This window comes from Sceloporus occidentalis, unplaced genomic scaffold (assembly GCF_023333645.1).
Source record: "Sceloporus occidentalis isolate IW3139 unplaced genomic scaffold, rSceOcc1.0.p SCAF_79, whole genome shotgun sequence".
Taxonomy (NCBI): domain Eukaryota; kingdom Metazoa; phylum Chordata; class Lepidosauria; order Squamata; family Phrynosomatidae; genus Sceloporus; species Sceloporus occidentalis.
This window is the reverse complement of record NW_028317059.1, coordinates 1913673-1933029: the sequence shown is the minus strand read 5'-3', so window position 1 is coordinate 1933029 and position 19357 is coordinate 1913673. Positions and strand designations below refer to the sequence as shown.

The window sequence follows — 19357 nt, the reverse complement described above, 5'->3', positions numbered from 1 at the left end:
CTCTTCTGTTTAGCAAATTGCGGAACAGATATGGCGAGGACAATGCAACATTCACCTCTGGAGAACGGGTCCTACATATTTACTGGCTCAAGCTGCATGTTTCCACGAAAACCAAGTTTACAAAAAAGTGCTAGATCACTGAAATAACCACCCCTCACACATACCTTAAGGTGTTACAATAAAGAAGAAGACACACAGATTACCCTCTTACTGATTCTTAGTCTCAGCTCCTGCAAAACGAGTAGGGAACGCGTCATCCATTCCCATTGCAGGATGGCAAATGTATAAGGGATGCTGATTCCTCTATTAGGTGAATAAATATGTTACCTCTGTATTACCACATCACCAGGTGCACAGGTGTTAAAGCCACACAACTGAATTCCAAATTGTAACACCTTTCCAGAGGAACATAAGAAAAACAATATCCCACATGCCAACTGTGACTGTGATGTGCCAGCAGCAAAGTCACTTAATAGTGTGAGGTCCCAGGGTAAGATAAGATGGGGGGAATGGTGGTGTTGGTAGTGAGGGTTAGTGGCTACCACTGCTTTTACTGCTTCCAGTTGTCCAGTCAATGATGATAAAACTTAGACTCATGATCATGAAAAGAACTCCCAAGCCAGCGAAACAGGCAGCCTGTAAGACAAAAGGTAAATAATTAGGGACGTTGTAGGGCTTTGCCAGAGGATAGGAAGTGCTATCAAGTGGGCAAAGGACAAAAGAGGGTATTTCTGTAGAAGGAAATTGATGAGCAAACATATTAACGGACATACCAATATCTTTGGTGTGGACTTCATAGGCTCTCGATCCTTGGGCATGATCCTAATGTAGAAGATGGCTGGGAATATGAAGATCAAGCACGGAGCAGATGTAGCACCTGGAATGGGGACACTTAGTAAGTTAAAGTTTTGGGGCTACATAAGAAAGGGAGAGAAGGACAGAAGCTAAGCAGGTACAAACATTGCAGTTAGCAAAGGTGAGACTGGCAGGGATAATACAATCAAGGTAGGGGGAAACCCGGTGAAGGATTAGACAGGCAATAGGAGGTGCCAAACTAACCATAGCGGAAGTACATTCTTACCTATAATCCCAAAGATTCCTAGGATGTTTGGAGCAAAGATAACGAGCAGATTAATTAATGTGAGCAGCAGAATGGCAATAAGCGTGTGTCTGACCCAGCTGAACTCCTTGTTTTGGAAGAGCATGTGATGGATGGCACGGCGCACCTAATGAAAAACAGTAATGAGATTACCATGAAGCCCATCGATAAAGGAACCATTCACATGACATGCAGCAACATTAGTTCAGAGGTATTAGTCTTACAGTAGGTGTCTCTTTGCCCTCTGCATGGCATGCACATGGCACAATTATCAAAAGAATAGCAAATAAACTTAAAGTGGCGTTACATAGATTTTACTGTAAAACATGGGTTCTGGGAATAGTGGCCAATCTACTTTGATCACATCCCATGGTATTTTATATACTAGAGCTGTAGCAGAGGTCAGCATTCATACCGGGAAAAGTACGATGGGCACTGTGAGTGTGACGGCTGTGAGTACAGCCACTCGCACACAGAGAATCAGGATGTCAAAGGGATCCACGTAGCTGTACGTGTGCAGGAGCTCTGACTCCACGTGGCCTGTGGAGAAAAACAAAATGGAAATAATAGTGAGTGATAGGAGTGGTAAAAAGGAATGATGTCAACCCATCACAGTTTTAAGCTTAAATTAAATTAATTTATTAAAACTACCTTGTGCTTTTTTGTTTTTACAATCGGGGCATCTGAGATATTTAGCTGAAAATCATTTTTTCCTCATGAAAGCCAAGGTATGTGGCTAAAGCTGGCAGAACTAGCACAGTGATGAAATATTTTTCTTGACGTGTCAATTTTTCCTTCCTACCCTAAAAAATGCAGCCAGAACAGATCAGTTGCTTAACTAGGAATAGTATTTCCATCATTCATGGGAAGGAATAATCTAAATCTAGAGAACATTGCCCCCATGGCATCGACACAAGGCGAGTGTATATATATATATATATATATATATATATATATATATACACACATACACACACTCACAAACAGACACACATGTACTAACATACCCAAAGACACAAATTCATACACTAAAATACCCAAACACACTAACATACAGGCACACACACTAACATACCCAAACACACTTTCACTAACATTCCCAAAGACACATGTTTACACACTAACATACCAAGATATACATACACCCATTCTAACACACACTAACATACACAGGCACACGCATGCATACACTAACATACACGCAGTTCCTCGTAAAGCCTCAGGCTGTGTTTGATGCAGCTCGCCCGGCCGCGCTTCTCCTCCTGGAAGCTAGGGAGGTAAGTCCATGCTTCCGTCTATCTTCTATCTATGCACCAATGGCCTTATATGACACAATTCAGAATAATGCTAACTACTCGTGAGCTCCCGTTTCTGGAACATTAATACACAACCCGAAACGTACCATGAAAAGTGAGGTATCCAAAGAGCGCAGCCAGGAAATACATGCAGTACATGACAGCGATGGAGATGTTTGACACACGTTGCATCTTCTTTTTGGTTGCACTGGAAGAAGCAGTGGATTAACCCCTTCCCGTGTCAAATATTTCATACAAAGGATTGCATAAAACCACAATAACAACTATATCCATTTTTCCTATTAGCTAATCCCACACTGCACAAACCAGTCCTATTAATCAAGATAACATCAGTCAATTTCCTCACTGCTGAATAAAGTTTGTACTTACTCTTTTAGCTCAGTGTATATGGGAAGGACCTCTGGATGGCAAACAAAGGCAAAAGCCATAATGGGAATTGTATATGCTGTCTGCATAAAGAATGAGAAAAAAAAAGCATTGAATATATGGACATGGGACAAAAGGGGGAGATGTAAGCATACCTGAGAACGCCCAGTGTTGCCCCATTCTCATGGTCTCAGGATAAAGAGGCAGATTCTCGGGGTTACATTGTCTGGAGCTGACTCCTTCCTATTTAACACTACTAGGACTTATTATCCCTGTCTGAATGCACGTAAATCAATTAAGTGTATCCTTTAAATAATGTCAAGGTTTCCATGAGGACGGGTACTACAGCCATTTGGGTAACACATTTGGAGAGTCACTACGTAGAATCTTTACGATGGGCTATTAAAGGCTTAATAATTCAAAAGTTTCAGGGTGAGCTCATTTTAGGTTCCCAGGTATGTATGTAGGTAATGGGCCAGCAAGATAAAGAAAATGTGGAGAGATTTAAGAAAAGCAAATAGATGGAGCAAAAGAGGGGAAAACCAAAGGAGGGGAAATATAATATGCAGACATAAAAGGACAACCTGTCAAAGTAACAGTTTAGCAATGTGTTATAATTATTTTATTTATGGAATATATCCTACTGTGTAAAATGTAACATATCAGAATTGTAAGGTATGGGCATGACTCTTTGTGTATTGGAACATCTTTCTTACCTGGGAGTTTATTGTGAACATCTTTGGTGAACATTCTGTAGATTCAATCTCTGCCTCGTGGCTCTGTCCATTCTGATAGGTCAAGCCAGCCGTCAACAAGGTCATGTTGTCAGCCATAGTGTAGTTCATGTTACTCCATGGCACAGGGCAAGGGATCTGGAATTTCTTGTATATTACCTGAAAAACAGATGTAAGATGGGCACAGAGAACAAGACAAGCTGGCCATAAAGACTTTTTAATGAGGCTTGTCCTCTCAAGAGTGTCTTCTTCATTTGCAAAATATTCAGCTGTCCATGCAGACCTGTTTTTTATTAGAATCTACAATGAAGCTCTCCAGTTCTGCCTGAGGACCATTCTTAACTTAAAATACTAATTTGAAAGCGGGAGGAGATAAGGAGAAAGGGTGAACTTGGTAAACAGTGGAAAAGATGGACTTTAAGGACAGGAGTATTCAGATGAATAGAGAATGTAGGCTAGTGGGGTACATGCATTAGTTGCTCTGTACACAGAGATGTTATGAGGTAGGTTTCAGAAGGAGAAAAGAGAGACAGAACGCTAACATGTATCTAACTCCAAAGAGAGAACATCAGCTACATGGCACAGGGTTCAAGGAAACATTGATTCAGGCAGCAGGTTATAAAGGGTGAATCCAGAGGTGAAACATAGGTGACACTCACTGAACACAGAAAGAACAACATACAGCTGAGGGAGAATCCACTTGCATATCCCAGGTATCCTGTGGAGAGAACAGACACTTAAAACAGACGGCACTACAACTCCACCAAAGCTTGCTGTGAATTATGGAAGCTGCTGCTCCAATAACCATAGTGCTACCTACTGATTACATAAGGCCTACAGAGGTAAGGTGAGCTTCGCTAATCAAAACACCCAGAATGCGGTGTATACACTGACAACGTGTTATGTGACTGTAAACCCTGAACCTACAATTTCAAGCAAGCCAATGTAGGTTCTGAGGCTCCTAAATTAAGATGCATCACTGTCACTGTCTATCTGCAGTATATTCTAGACCAGAACTCCAAATCGAAGCTCCAAGACATACAGCTAATTGCCAATTACACAAAATGTTATTTGTTTTGTTGCATGCTTGAAATGAATTGTGGGTATTGTAGTAATCAGTGTACAATCCATACGGTCAAATAAAAAAAATCTAATCTAGTCTACTTGGGTTCCAAGAATTCATGATAACGTTATAATACATTCTCCTTTTGAAACAGCTGTTACACTCACCGAGTTGTTTCATCAATGCCAGTGGAAGGATTACGCATACAGACACCATTATCACTAGATAATTCCCATTCATGTACCAGTCCCTAGAAGAAAGTCACTGTTAAGTTGTGTGCTGGAGACGGTGGCAGAGAGGACTCCTGCTGTTTCACAAAATGAAAGAGGTCAAGCTGCAGGCACGCGCTGCAACAGGACCAGAGTAGGAGTGCTTGTTGTGACAATACCAAGGGGACAGACATTATGAAAGCAGGTTTATATGTTAACTATACTGGGATAGGACATTACGTGGCTACGGTTTCGGCACTGGATTGTTAGGGTAAGGAAGGGGCATTTGATGAAAATGGGGTATCGGTTTGACTAGTTTGTTAATATCAGTGGTGGAATTGCTATGAACATTACGTTCTCTATGGTGGTGGGCTACAGTCAGTGAAAAGGTAAAGAGGAGGCGCCAGTGGGATGTATGTCAACCGGCCCACTTCACCCACCCTCCACAAGTTCCTTCCAGGCTTGCTGTTTTTTTCCACTGCCTCCTTGCCTCGTGCTGCGTTATTTTTAGGTGCAGTGAGTTAGTACAGTGCTGGAAGGCCCAGCTATTTCTCAAAAAGGAGACATAGGAGTCTGGGTATAAGAGAGGCAGAAACAGTCATATATAAGCATGGAACAGTGGTTTTAGGAGGGCTGGTGGAATGAGTAAGGGATACAAATGTATAGTGTAAGGCCAATGCAGAGAAATAGAAAAACTCAAATGAGTAGGGGGTTGGGAGAATGAATTAGAGAAAACACAGTGTTGATGGGGAGGGACAGAGACATGAACGGGTTAATCGCTGCAAAATATTAGACTCCCCAGGGACAGAGAAACATAAATAGAATACAGTAGAAAAATACAAAATGTAGAGGGTGAAGAAAAAAGGAGAAGACATTGGGGTTAGGGAGATAAATAGTTGGAAAAGAGAAGCATCATTCAGGAAAAAAAGAGATATTAAAGGGCAGCAGAGAGAGAGAGAGAGAGAGTGTAAGAATGCAGGCTGTCTTGTGCATTTGTTTGCTGATACAATATTGTTGTTCTCTTTTTCATAAAGTGGCCTAGTGATAATGAGAATGTGATAAAGTCCCAGGAATTGTGAGAAAGAGATTAGCAGTAGAGAACAGGAAAAAATAAATAAAAGGGGACAGTCAGGGCATGGAGAAAGAGACTAGTCTGAAAATGTAGAGAGCGAAGACAACACTGAATGGAGAATGTTAGAGAAGGAGAAGAAGAGTGGAGAGAGAGTTTCAGGTCAGAGCCCCGCGTCACTTCCAATAAGGGAGCCTTTGAGAACAGGCGGACGTGCTGGGGGCTGTTTATGTTTGGGGAGGAGGGTGAACAGGAGACAGGCTCTGTTTATAGCAGAAAGATCTCTGTATGTCAGTATTCTCAGAGCCTGAGAAAGGTGTCAGAACACAGGGCAGCCCACGAATCAGCAAAATGGACTCATTTAAGAGGGGAAAGGTGGGCAAGTCTACGTTGCTGCTTATTAAAGGTGGTCAAACCATTGGAATATTACCCCAGGAAGCTGACACCCTACTACTGAGCTGTGAACACATAGTGTTTGTGCATTATACGGCATGATTAGTGAAAAAAAATGACAAAAGGAGTAGAAAGAATATAAGCTTTATAAGTAAACCCATACATGACTTTGTGGGTATATATATATATATCTCAGCCCGTGACAATGCGGGCTGAGATATATATTAATCAATCAATTAAATGGTAAATGTTGTAGTCCAGGTATAATCTGTAAACTAAGTGGGGTAGTGGGTTATTTCCAATCATACATGCATTCAATTTACATGCCGAGCTATACAGAACAGACTGCAGTCAAGATGCAGTTCTAGCAACTGAACTGAACAGTTCTTAGCTCTGTCTTAGTAGGATGGCAGCTGCTTAGTGGAGGCAGAAGGGATAACATTTTTAGTTTACATTTTTTTCCTTTGTTTTATAACTTTATTATTTATATTATATTTTTTTTTTTTGCCGTTTTATTCATTTAAAATTCGGGATGGCACTAGATCACTATTAAAACTTCAGCACACGGACAAAAGGCTGCCTGTTCATCTCCGACAAAGGTTTTATGTGGCATTGTCGTGCCGTACACTTCCTGCCATCTCCATGTAACGTTTGCGATTTTTGCGGATAAGTCCTGCCAGGAGTTGCAGACAAGAAGCAGCACAGTGGAAATTGTCATAAAATTGCTCACAGGGATCTTGCTTTAACATTGTCAACTATGTAATAGAGGAAATTATCATGGAACACACAGTAGAGACAAAGGAGGAGATTTCATATAACTTACGATGTTTTCTCATTAAGGTTGAGGAATGTCTGGATGACGAGAGGCAGCTCAGACTTTACAATGTACAGATAACTGGACATGGCTGTAGGGTAAAAATATCAGACAAAAGGGTTATAGGAAGAACCACAATTATGATACTAAGGTAACCAGTGGGACTGGCTGCTTTAGGTAATTGCCTAAGGCTAGGCACCTTCAATAGGATGCCTGACTACCAGCTGATACAGTTAATTAAAAAAATGTTTTATTTTTCTAGGCAACCTAGGTTCTTAAATCAATTTTTTTTATGTTCAATAGTGATGCTCTTTTGGTTCATCTGGATGTAACTCTCACCTCCAATGTTCTGTAGGGTGATGGCAATGGCAGCAGCCAGTTTTCCGGGGGTTCCAAAAGCTTTGTAACCAAGCTGCTCATAGGCACGAATACCTAAGTGTGATACAATATGTCAATCACAATATAGAATACTATGAAATGGGATTATGGAGTCATTCCCAGGTACAAAACAGGTATTGAATTTGGGTAGTGGCTCAGTGATACATATGGAAGAAAGATATGGAGTCTCTGCCTCTAAATGACCCAGATAAATGACTAACAAATAATTTTACTAACCTACAATTCCTGATGATATCAGTAGTAAGTGGATGGAATAACTGGATAGCAAAGCCACACCAGTCAGCAGAAATCTGCAAAAGTGATAGACACATCAGTGGCAGCATCTACGATACCGAATACCAAGCCAATAAATCTACGCAAGGAATGATGTAGCTGTGCGCTACAAATCCCAAGTTACATAGTTGGCCTTTTTTTCTGGTTGTATAGCAGTTGTATTCTATAAAATAATGTGTTAAAGAGATATTATGCTTTAATCATATCCCCACCGAAATTTTGATTTAATAGCACAATAATAGTACATTGGCTGTATATGCAGGCACACATATACATAAGTCATGAACACGGCATGCAAGACATGCACATGTATCACACCGAGCTGTGTTCACCACAGCAATTTACACCATGTGTAGTGTCCCTGAGCCATGAGAACAGCTGCAGCTGGGTCTAAAAGGAGGAGACTGTAAGAGCAACTCTCAGCCAAGCTAGTTTACAAACCAGATGTGATATATCACAGACATACGTATAAAAAAAACCAACAGTGCCTGTCCCTTTGCCCACGCCCCCTATTCACCCTGTGAGAATACTGCTTCCTCCTCTATGTATTATTCTCTTTTCACCGCCTCCTTCCCATTTGGTGACTGGGAGAGCTGCAACTCACACCTCTCCTCTGGTTATAATTTATCCCACTTATGGGAATGCCAACCCCTCTCGTCCTGCCCAGCAGCGTGCTTAGCATACAAACCATTAATCCCTACGCTGTATGAATAATCTGTGCCACACTCTGCCTGCTGAGGTTAGCCACTGACTATACTCTGATTTAGTGCAAGGTTCCCTCCTAACCTACTCCACCACATTCTACCCCTCCACACCACATAATTACGAGTGTTCCTGCCAGCATCCCCAGTCCAGACTGGCAAAAGATATCTCTTACAGAACCTGTTTCTCTCTTGTAGGCACAATGCCCAATGTTACTGGGACACAGGTTACAGAGTAACTCTCTGTACACCGTTTATTAATATATCAATTCAAGTAGTTTAGATCTTCTATAGCGATAAAACCCAGGAACAGGTTTAGTGGTGCTGTGTTCAGCATGACTGAATATTGACATAATACACAGTTTTTCCCTAATGCTAATGGAATTTTAAATTGTTAAACTAATTAGGTAAGAAGTTAACAAGCAGGTGTGGAGTCATTAACTTGTTATGTGCCTAACCCTCAGACATGCTAACTCTGTAGTCAGGTGGGTCATGGAAGATAGGTTTCAAAAAATGATGATAATGACGAGAAATATTAGTGCTTTGGGTACATAGAGTGAGACAGCTGCATTGATAGTATAGGGTTGGGACTTCATAGAAGTTATGATGGCAAGAAACATTTGTATAAGAGGGGGTGAGAGGGTTAACCATATGCCTATTACATGAATAGAATAATGGATACATATTGTAAATTGAGCAGATATGAGACAACTCTTTTTCTGCAATTAATGGCTTATTATTTGAGTTGTTCACTCCATTTTTGACCATGATACCAGCAGTGATCACCAGGTACTTACAGAAAGAGGAGTATTCCAGTATTAGCCATGGCATAGGCCAGTCCCAGGATGCCACTGCCCATGATGGCATTACTGAGGTTAAACACAGACATGCCAAATGACGTCTTGCCCTCAAACTGTGAACATAGGAAACCACAATCAGATCTCACATTAGAATCAATTCATCCCTCATTTTACCCTTCACCAACATCATCGTGAATTTACAAGCTTAATGGTCTTGTCTTGGACTTTGTAACCTGGGGAATATTTGCCTTTAAAAATGTCTGCAATTTCTAATAACAAAGTGCTGTTTAATGAGAACTCAGCCTTGATCCCTGGAATGACGAACTCCCTCACTCACGTCTGTAAATCGTGGCTTCTCCTTCCCGGGTCCATGTGGCAGAAACTCCTCCAGCTCCTGGTTCTCAGCTCCAGTAAAACTGTGGGAAATGGGTATTAGAACAGGGCATGGGCAGCCATGGGGTAAGAGGTACCACAGAGGGCAACACAGTCGCAAGTAAAAAAAAATACAGACTGTGAAGAATAGGAAGCTACAGGGAGTCAAAGGGGGGAAATAATGAACAGTAGCCAATACCACAGGGAGCTGGGCATATGGTGCCATGTGGGATCAGGGTGATAGTGCAGACATATAAATTAGGTATTGAATTATAAGACAGTTAGAAAAGAGGGTTTAAAGAGAACAGACAGCCACAAAAAAGTGCAAGGGATCACAAGGTAAATAAAATACAATATCAGAACAGAATGCATATGCTCAGCATACACAAAGTGCGGTGGTATAAAGTTACAAAGAACAAACAGAAAATTCAGAATATCACACATCAGAATTCAATCTCTGCAGTATACCTTGGCTCCGGGGTCTCTGTTCCCAAAGCCTCTGCCTGTTTTCCACTGAGGCACATGTTCACCATCTCTGTCTGAGCCGGAAACTCCATCATGGGGGGGTCAGACTCTCTTCACTGTAAGACACAAAAGGCAAATTATTGCCTGCCACAGATTGGCATGGGGCACCTACTACAACAGTCAAATGTAGGGTTAATGTAGGGTCTTCAAACAATTTTTTTCAGATAGCCTGACACTCTGACTAATGAAAGTCTATAGAAAAAAATTGATTTTTTTGCATAAGCAGGACTTGATTAGAACTGACGTAAAGAATCAGCTCATTGTGGTGTTTGAGCAGGGAAAGCCACCCAAAATATCACGTGACGGAGAACAATGGCAGCCGACGGGTCTGCAGATAAAATCAGTTTCATTAAGCTTTTGTCAATGCTGGCCAACATTACTGTGTAAGGCAGTGTATTTTATACTCAAGGAGGAAAATATATTTTTTTTCATCGGACTTCCCCTTAAAAGTAAAAGTCAATCCATAATCTTTTGTTCATACACAACTATATCTGAACCATACAAACAATAACACATAAAGCCTAAAAGTGTTCCATTACCTAACTTACTAATACATGCAAGAAGAAACTGTTTCTTTGCTAACCAAGTTTGGGTTTAATAATCTAAACTTGCAAATATTTATAAAGTATTATTTTATCAGTAAAAGTCTGTATATCCTCATTTCCTGGGGAAAACAGCTTTTAACGTTCCAGAGCATTTGTTACAGTTAATATTGCAAGTATACCCAATTCGGTCAAGGTATGGAAATGTTTACATACTCAAGGCAACAAATTCTTTAAAAAACCTACATCTTATCTTTCTTTTTAAAAAAAAAAAAAAAGCTCTAGTAAAAAAGAGGATTTCATGTTCAATCACGATGTGCCAGAGGAAGGACCATGTTTCTAGGATGTCTATGAGGAGCAAAACTTCTTTAATACAATCTTAAAGATGAACATCTCACCGGCAGCTTCTGGGATGATGGTTTCTGAGATGAGACCAATACTGTTAAATAGAGGGCTGACATGTCATGAGAGTTTATTATCTTTGGAGGTAGTTAAAAGGTGTAGAACATCTGCTACATTGTACTGGTTTTCTATCTATACATTATGATACAGCATTTGAAAAGAATCAAAAGAAATGAGTTTGCTCCTCTCAAGAACTTTGGAAATCTACCCCTAAGAGAACACTTCAACTCTCCAGTTCCATGGTGTATTAAGAAGAGCCAATTATTATCTGCATTATTCAGATATATATTTGCAAGATCCGTCAAATGTATTCCTCAATTCAACACGATGACTATAATTAACCCCTCAAATTAACTACAGGTTATGCAAGGTTAGCACAATCTGTCTTGCAGGAGAAGCTCACTGAACGTTGGATCTTCATTATGTATAGTGAAATATGTGAGTTGCAATGTTGGGGTCTTCTGCAAAGTCCCAGTTCAGTAAATACACCTCTCCGACTGCCCCTATTAATAACATTTTGTACATATTATGGTGGCTTCAAGAGATGTCCCCTTTCAATGAAATGCATTATACAAGGCAATATTGATACTAATACAAGAAACTTCCAAGGGTAGAATTGTTAAAAACAACTAAAGCATGTAGTACCCTAACGGCTGTTTATAAGTTTGTCCTGTCCCTTTAACGCCAATGTGTGTTTATATCTAACCTCTTTGAACCTCCTGCTCTTTCCTGCTCCCTGAAAATAAACAGATAAGTTGTGCAAACGCAAGAGAGGTTGGGAGGGAGAGGCACACACACCCATAACGAGGGAGAAGTGAACAGGTGAATGAGAGCGGTACATTTCCATGTGTTTACGTGCGTAATGTGTAGATAGGTTTGTGACCTCGAGTTTAGAATAACCAAAATTGCTCTGCATTTATTTATTTTTTTCGAAAAACAAGTTTATATTTTTTTGTACACTTAACTAGGTGTGTTTGTGTGAAATGAGGTGGGAGCAACAGACTTTGTTCTGCTATAAAAGAAAAATGGAAAGAAAAACACTTGTGCCTACTGTACAATAGATTTTATAGTGTTCTTACCCAGGACTCATCACCTTGTAACTCAATGGCTAGCTCAGCAATATAGTTTTTCAATGTCAGTAATATGTATGCTTAAAAATGTATAGGTAACTGACTGTGTAGCCCACATTGTAAAAAGTATTTTTTAATGGCATCACTAAGAATTGGGTTTATGGTTCACTATGAAATCAAAAAGATAGATTGTGCATCTTGATGATCTCTTGTTGGCTACACACAGTTCTTGGTTACACTGGTATATACAGGCTTCTCCAAATATACAAATACATGTAAACAGCAATGTTAGGACATCTATAATGAGAAATGGCAGGAACCCATACTCAGCTCCTTCCTTATTTAAGGTTTTAAATTAGGTTGACTCATATTATGCGAAGTAGTCTCACCGGTGAACTTGTGTCTCCAAGCCTAACAAGCTTATACACATTTAAGTGTAAGTAATATTTATTGCTATGTCAACTGCATCTGATGAAGGATTTCTGTGGGTGATAAAGGTTCTCTGTTTGCCCCTCCACTCTTAGCCCACTTTTGTCTGATTTAGTATTCTGATTTTGCTATTTACCAGAAGGCAGTTGATAAATGGAAATTCCCGGGCCTATGGCACATTATACTGGGCAACCCCTAAAGCCTACCAGTGTGTAATGGAAGGCATGCTGGGGTTCTACTGTGTTAATGCTCTATGGGATAATGTGAGGAGTTACATGGGATAAAATGGGGCAACAGGTCTTACACAGCAGTGATTTCAGATTTTCTTTTCAAGATTAACAAAAACATATCACTATTTGTCTTATATGCGTGCTAGGGCCATGAACATACCGGGCCCCTTCAATGCACTTGCCTGTTATGTTGGAGCAACTGCAGGAAGTAACTCCATAAGTAATACAAAGACAATAGTTATACAGTTATATGGACAAGAGAAGTTACAGCAATTACATATGTAATTGGCTGTAATCGTGTGTGTAATACAAGCTGTTACTTGGACTTGAAGGGTTATTTAGTAATAAAAATGTTAGAATATCAATGTTAGAATGGGTGGAAATTCAGACCAATATGAATAGCTACATTGAAAGGGCATGTGGGGCAATAGCAGGGATTGTAAAATGTTACTAGATGATGCAGTAGGAGGAATTATAACACTTTAATACACAGTGTAGTAGGAGTTATAAGACACTAATACTTGGAACAGCAGTCTTTATAAGACCCTACTGATGTGTTAAATGTCAGGCAAAGGGGAGAGTTTCTGTTGGCCACTAAAGTATGAAAGATGTTAGTAGCCACACCATTTAGTAGTGTTCCTGCTAACGTTATTTTTACAAATCAGCAGATAACATTGTGTTCAATGCAGTCATTTTCTCCTCCTTCCTACCTATCTGATGCTGTGGTGCAAATCAGCGCACTGTGAGGGACCGCTCAGGTCCCTGAAGGAGCCCACTTTGGGGTGGGCTTGTAGAGGGCCCATTAAATATGTCATTGCATGGAGCAGTCAACAGAAAAGAGTTTTATGACACTACTACAAGCAGCAGTTGGAGGCGTTATAAGATGCTACAACACAGAGCAGGACATGGCGTTATAAGTAGTTGGTAATGGTAGGAGTAGGTCTAAGACTACACCAAATTTCAGTACAAATAGTTCTAGATGCAGATCACTTGAAGAAATATGGGATTTCATAGGCAGTGATTATACAAAAAACAGGCAACATGGACCAATAGAAGGAATTATAGGATGAGTTGTATTGACGGTGTTCAGAAACTGTTATTTGTGTGCTAACCCATTATATTTCAAAATGTAGTCTGAATTATCTCTTCACTCTTTTGCAGGCATTTAGCCTTCCTAAAAGTGATGTCACAGTCAACATGAGAACGCAGTGTCCCAGAGAATGACAAAATAGTTTGGGATTGTGAAACATGGGCCCCTGAACTTAGCCTGACCCTCTCCACCCCTAAGACCTCTTGTTTCTGTTTGCCAAGAGGAGCCAAATTATCTGATCAAAAATCCTCCTGAATCTGGAAAACCAGGCGTCATCGAGCTGGCCAGCAATGTGTGACGCTATATCACCTGACTTTCTTTGTGTTCCTGTACCTGTACCACAAACGCGTTACTCTCCGAAGTCTCAGCTATAAAAGAAGTCATGCTGTCATTTAGAATGGGATGCAGACTTGGCATTTCTATTATACGCGTGCAGTATGCATTTTTAAAATACTTTAAAGATTTAAATGTTAATCTGAGCTCTTTAATATTTATAAGTCAGTATTATTAAATAAGCCATTTGATCTCCTAACCAAATCTGTAGTAACTTTGATCAGAACACCCATAGCTCGTCTCAAAGTTGAACTGTCAAGAAAATCACACAAATATTTACATTAAATAACACAACTAACCTGAAGTCATGACAACTTTCTAAATAATCTAATGTTGGCAAAATACAAAGTGTAAAGAGGTACTTCCAGCATTCTTATATTACTAGCATCAGATTAAAAATTCGTTTGGAAAATATCGTGCTGTTTTCTTTTTCAAACCGGTTGGATTTTTTAAATAATATAATGTTTTCAGGCAGGTGTATATTAGCCATTTGTATGAGTTCTCACTCTGTTATCTTACTCCAATCTACTAGACAAACATCCTGACTCCTTATCATACTGTACTGCCTGTGTTAAACAACAGAAATTGGCACTCTTGTTAATGAAAGCCTACGGAGAAAAAGACTTCATTATCATTGCCATAAAGAATCAACTCAGTGTGGCGCCTGTGCAGGGAAAATAACCCAAAATATCGCGATGGACAGCAATGGCTGCCTCCAGGAAGTTCATTGAAACAAAATAAGCTTAACAACATATAGCAATATATTTTATGCTCAAAGAGAAAAAACAACAGCATTGTATTATCCAAAAACTAGAATTGTTTAAAAAAACAAACAAACAATACTTTTGAAAACGTATTTTTAAGTATGTATTATTGTTTAAGTAACAACAGAATTTGGTGGGAGTTCCCTTTTAATAATAGATTGTTATTTATAGATGTTTGTGTGTATTCTTGTAGACAGATTTTCTGTACAACCATGCAGCCTCCATCTCACTCACAGACACTCTGACCTAATTTAACCCTGTTATGGTTGTAGGTGGGGGGGAGTGGAATGTGAGCTCTCAGTACTGACCCCATTCTGTATTTATAGGACATAGGCCGAGGGGGGGGGGGAGACGTCGCCCTATCTAATGATGACGCACAGTAACCAGAGTACAGTAGCTGTAACATACAACTACAGGCAACTGTTGCGTTATGTATCTATTTATGAATATAAATATATATATAATTCAAGATCTTGTAAAATGTTTGTACAGTAAAACAAAATGTACAGAACAGTAAATAGTCTTGGTCTTTCTTATTATTTTTAATGGAGATATATATTTATTTAAAAGGTGGATGGCCCTGCTAGCTGGATCTTACAATCAATCATAGATGAATTATCTGCATTATCCATAAATGGTGCCCTTTCAGTACAATATTTCCTTACTTCCTAAGACATACGCTTGTGCTTATTTTATTCTATTGAATGTGTTTGACGTTGGAAATGCTGGAATAATACATGTGTACTGACCCACAAACATAATTTAGATTACATGCAGACAAGTTCCAATCCATGCTATAATTATAGAATTCTGCATATAAATGAAATGGTGAAAGGATATGGAAGAATGTTAAGGATTTGTCACACACATCTTTATATTTATGAAATATGCAGTAATTAAAACGTTCGAAGGGAAAGTTGCCAAAGCCAAAGCAGGTACCATGCTGGCACACGATGGACCTTTCTATTCCTGTAAGAGAGGGTTATTGAGCTCAGTTTTTAACCACTTGTTCCTGGCTAAGCTCAGTTGTCAGCTAATGAGGAGTACTTCTGTGTGTTCCAGGAAGATGACCTCTGGCTTTTTGATTAAAGTCATTCTACATAAATAACCACCAATCCCCTGGGACTCACATAATATCCACTGTTCCTCTCCAATGACCTATGGGAATACTGTGAGCTATAAGGGCAAGCTCAATTTAAATGTCAAGTACCAGCATTGGGGCTATGACAGGCCAATCATTATTCTTCTTCAGGTTTCCATTTTTCTTGTCAAGTAGTTCCACCTCTGTTTCCAACCAAGATAAGCATCCACAGGCAGTCTAGCTTGTGTGGAGACCACAGATTATAGTAAGTGGAAGTCTAGAGGTTGCCTACGCTGATGATGATACCTACCCTTGATACACAGCTCTACCGCTTTACTCAATCATCTTTGTGTTATCATGTGCCACATGAACTGTGGTTGAGCACCACACATCACTATCTTATCTTCTTGGAATGACCAATGCGCATTTTAGCAATTGATGGCTTGATAAGCCTACATCTTATGTTGGTCTTCTTTTTTCTCCCAGTTACTGTTGCTTGTATTGCTTTCCTAATACGACAACAATAACTAATCTTTATTTTGTACATTCCTCAAAATGTTGTGTGTAACACTAGTTAGATTTACCTCTGTGCTGCTATGTGTATGCTTATAATTCTCTCTGTCTCACGTCAGTCCTGTAGAAGTTACTCTTGTGGTATGTTAGGGAATGAGTTAATACCCGATGTTCCTGACATATAATGATTAATGTTCATTGTTCTGCATATGGGCCTGTGAAGGCTTGTCTACACACAAGTGTGTTCCTACAGTCTACCCCTCCACAATATTCCCTCATCGAGAAATGCAATAACGTCCTATACGGCTTTCATCGCTTATATTACTACAAGTGATATCACTTGTTGAGTTTGTCGTGGTCTTCATAGTAATGCTTTAAAAAATCTGTTGTTTAATACAAAGAATTCATAGTATTTATTCTTACTGCTCTATCTATCTAACTCCTCCTGTTGCCTCATATAACACCTAACAGTAACTCATCAGATGCTATACAACTTCTCCATATAACATTCTTTCTCTGCCATTAGTTATTGGGTCACATAATCCCCTTTTCTAACACTCCTCTTAATACCTCACCTAAACACTGATCACTATTAATAGGTCCCTGCATCCCTTCAGGACTGATCCTGCCTGTGGGCACAGGGGTATCGGCCGTCATTACCATCTAGAAGGGCAGTAAGAACTCAACGTAATTGTAAAGCAGAAATGTGCCCCATAAAAATATGGATCTCAGATCCTTCACCCAAGATTACCTGTTTACTACATGATAGCAAATGAACTGCAACGTAATGGGCGTTGGAAGATAATTTGTTCACACTAAGATACATTGAAAAACTAGGGAAAGGGGAGAAAACATAGGGGAAGTAATTAAAGCTGTGGAACAGGAAAAATGGATGCTGGGGTGAGAAGGGGTGTGGGGCAGCAGATGGATTAAAACTACAGAGGTCTGTTGGGCAGAAGGGGTCAGGGGGCACCAGCAAATAGTGGGGGAGGAAGGATTAGGCTTTGCAGTTGCCTCTCCAATTATAATAGGCTTCTCCAAGAGTGGAAACAGAGTAAGCCCTCACATACCAGCAATTATACAAAAATGCCTGCCAGGTTTACATCCAATAGGCCCATTATTGATGATACATAAATGATTTGCTCATTTGATTATGTGTTTGTTCTACCACGTGACAACGTTTCAATCCAACTATAGAATCTTTTTCAAGCCCGTATTTGGATCGAAACGTTGCACGTCGATTCACTTAGTTCTGAGTTATATTGTTTTATTTTAATTTTGTTGTCTTGGATCAGATGGAGTCCTGCTTGGGCACCAAGAATTTCAGTGCTGCCTGACACAAGGATTGTCTCATAAATTAGTCAAACTGTCCTAAGAAGTACACAGAATAAACTCAACACTGAGAGAAGCATCACTAAGGGTCAGTCTGCAACAAGTGAGGCAGCTGCTGCGACCACAGAATAAACTTCTCTCTTTGTTACATTTTATATTACATCTTTATAAATTACATGATCTTTATATTATCTTTATAAATATTGCTACTTCACATGCAGGACAATCCCTCCATTGTAAGTCGACACATTTTGAATGGTAGTACACTACTGTATTATACAGGGACATATTTAAATATTATAAGAACAGATTAAATAATACAATGATCAAATTCATAATGTAGATGCATAATGTTAAATAAATTTTTTTGCATAACGGTAAAAGCTTGACTAATTTTGGAAAGCTGTTAGAATGAACAGCCATGTCTGTGCGATGCTTTTCAGAAAGAGATACATTCTACACCAAGCAGAACCCTGGACTGCATTTAATTCTCATACATTTCAGTAACGTGATAATTTCCCTTTAAATGAAATGTTTGTCACTTGTGACATATTGACATCCATGAAATACCTGCCTGAACAGCCTTGGATTGTGACACACAGCATGTAACTACCGGGCAAGACTTGTACACAATAGTGTGGCAAACAGCCTAAATCCTGGCCAGAGACCACATATTATCCCACTGTGCTCATCAGTACATGTGCTGTTAGGAAAACCACAGTTTTTAATCACAATATTTGTATTAAAAATAAAAATGTGGGGTGTGGGGTGAATAGGAACAGCCCCATGCGGAGAAAATATCTCTGTGATCTGGCCTCATTCATGTAACTAACGGAACTACAGACCACGTTTGGATTAAAGGGACTTTACAACAATGAGAAATAATCTCTGTGTGCCTAAATGTATTTTGAAAGACAGGAAAGTAGCTTAGTTCTATTAAACAGACTTTTGTTTTATGTCCACTAAATGCGCAGAACACAATTCATTTAAAACTAAACTAATTGTGTGACCTGCACCTGCCTGGTCTGTACTAAACTATACTTTGCAGATTTGTTTCTTAAAGGGACAGCTATATTGAATTTATTTAATGGATTGGTGAAGCATACTGTGTGCCTTCCGAGCCCTTACTGTCGACACATGCAAGCAGGGCTTGCATGAGAAACTCTGCTTTGTTTGCTTACTTACCACATCTTCCTGACGTCGCAGGCCCATTGAATGTCAGGGCAGGGCCACCAGATTGGTCATTTTTTCCAGGAAACATATCATTTTTCTCATGTCGCTGACCAGCACATCTAAAGTGCTAGCCCGCAGGGTGATCACCCTATGCCCGGGGTGCAGGCTGCCCCAATTATGTGTGCCTCTGGTGCATTTCTCCCTGATGGCTGGGCTCAAGTATAAACCCAGCAGCACCCTGTTCATGCTATGGATGCCTGTGAAA

At 39.8% G+C, this 19357-nt stretch overlaps 1 protein-coding gene across 1 annotated transcript; it reads right to left on the bottom strand.

Moving 5' to 3' along the window:
- Positions 1–531: 531 nt before the first annotated feature.
- On the bottom strand, positions 532–10165 carry LOC149285384 (sodium-coupled neutral amino acid transporter 3-like). Its single transcript, XM_089495333.1, has 15 exons — positions 10077–10165; positions 9574–9652; positions 9234–9349; positions 7679–7752; positions 7403–7495; positions 7073–7154; positions 4746–4828; positions 4175–4233; positions 3498–3674; positions 2785–2864; positions 2502–2602; positions 1515–1639; positions 1082–1226; positions 774–877; positions 532–636 (listed from the first exon to the last, which is right to left on the bottom strand). Exons 1-15 carry the CDS (start codon positions 10163–10165, stop codon positions 532–534), a joined length of 1512 nt encoding a protein of 503 aa, XP_089351459.1.
- Positions 10166–19357: the final 9192 nt, after the last annotated feature.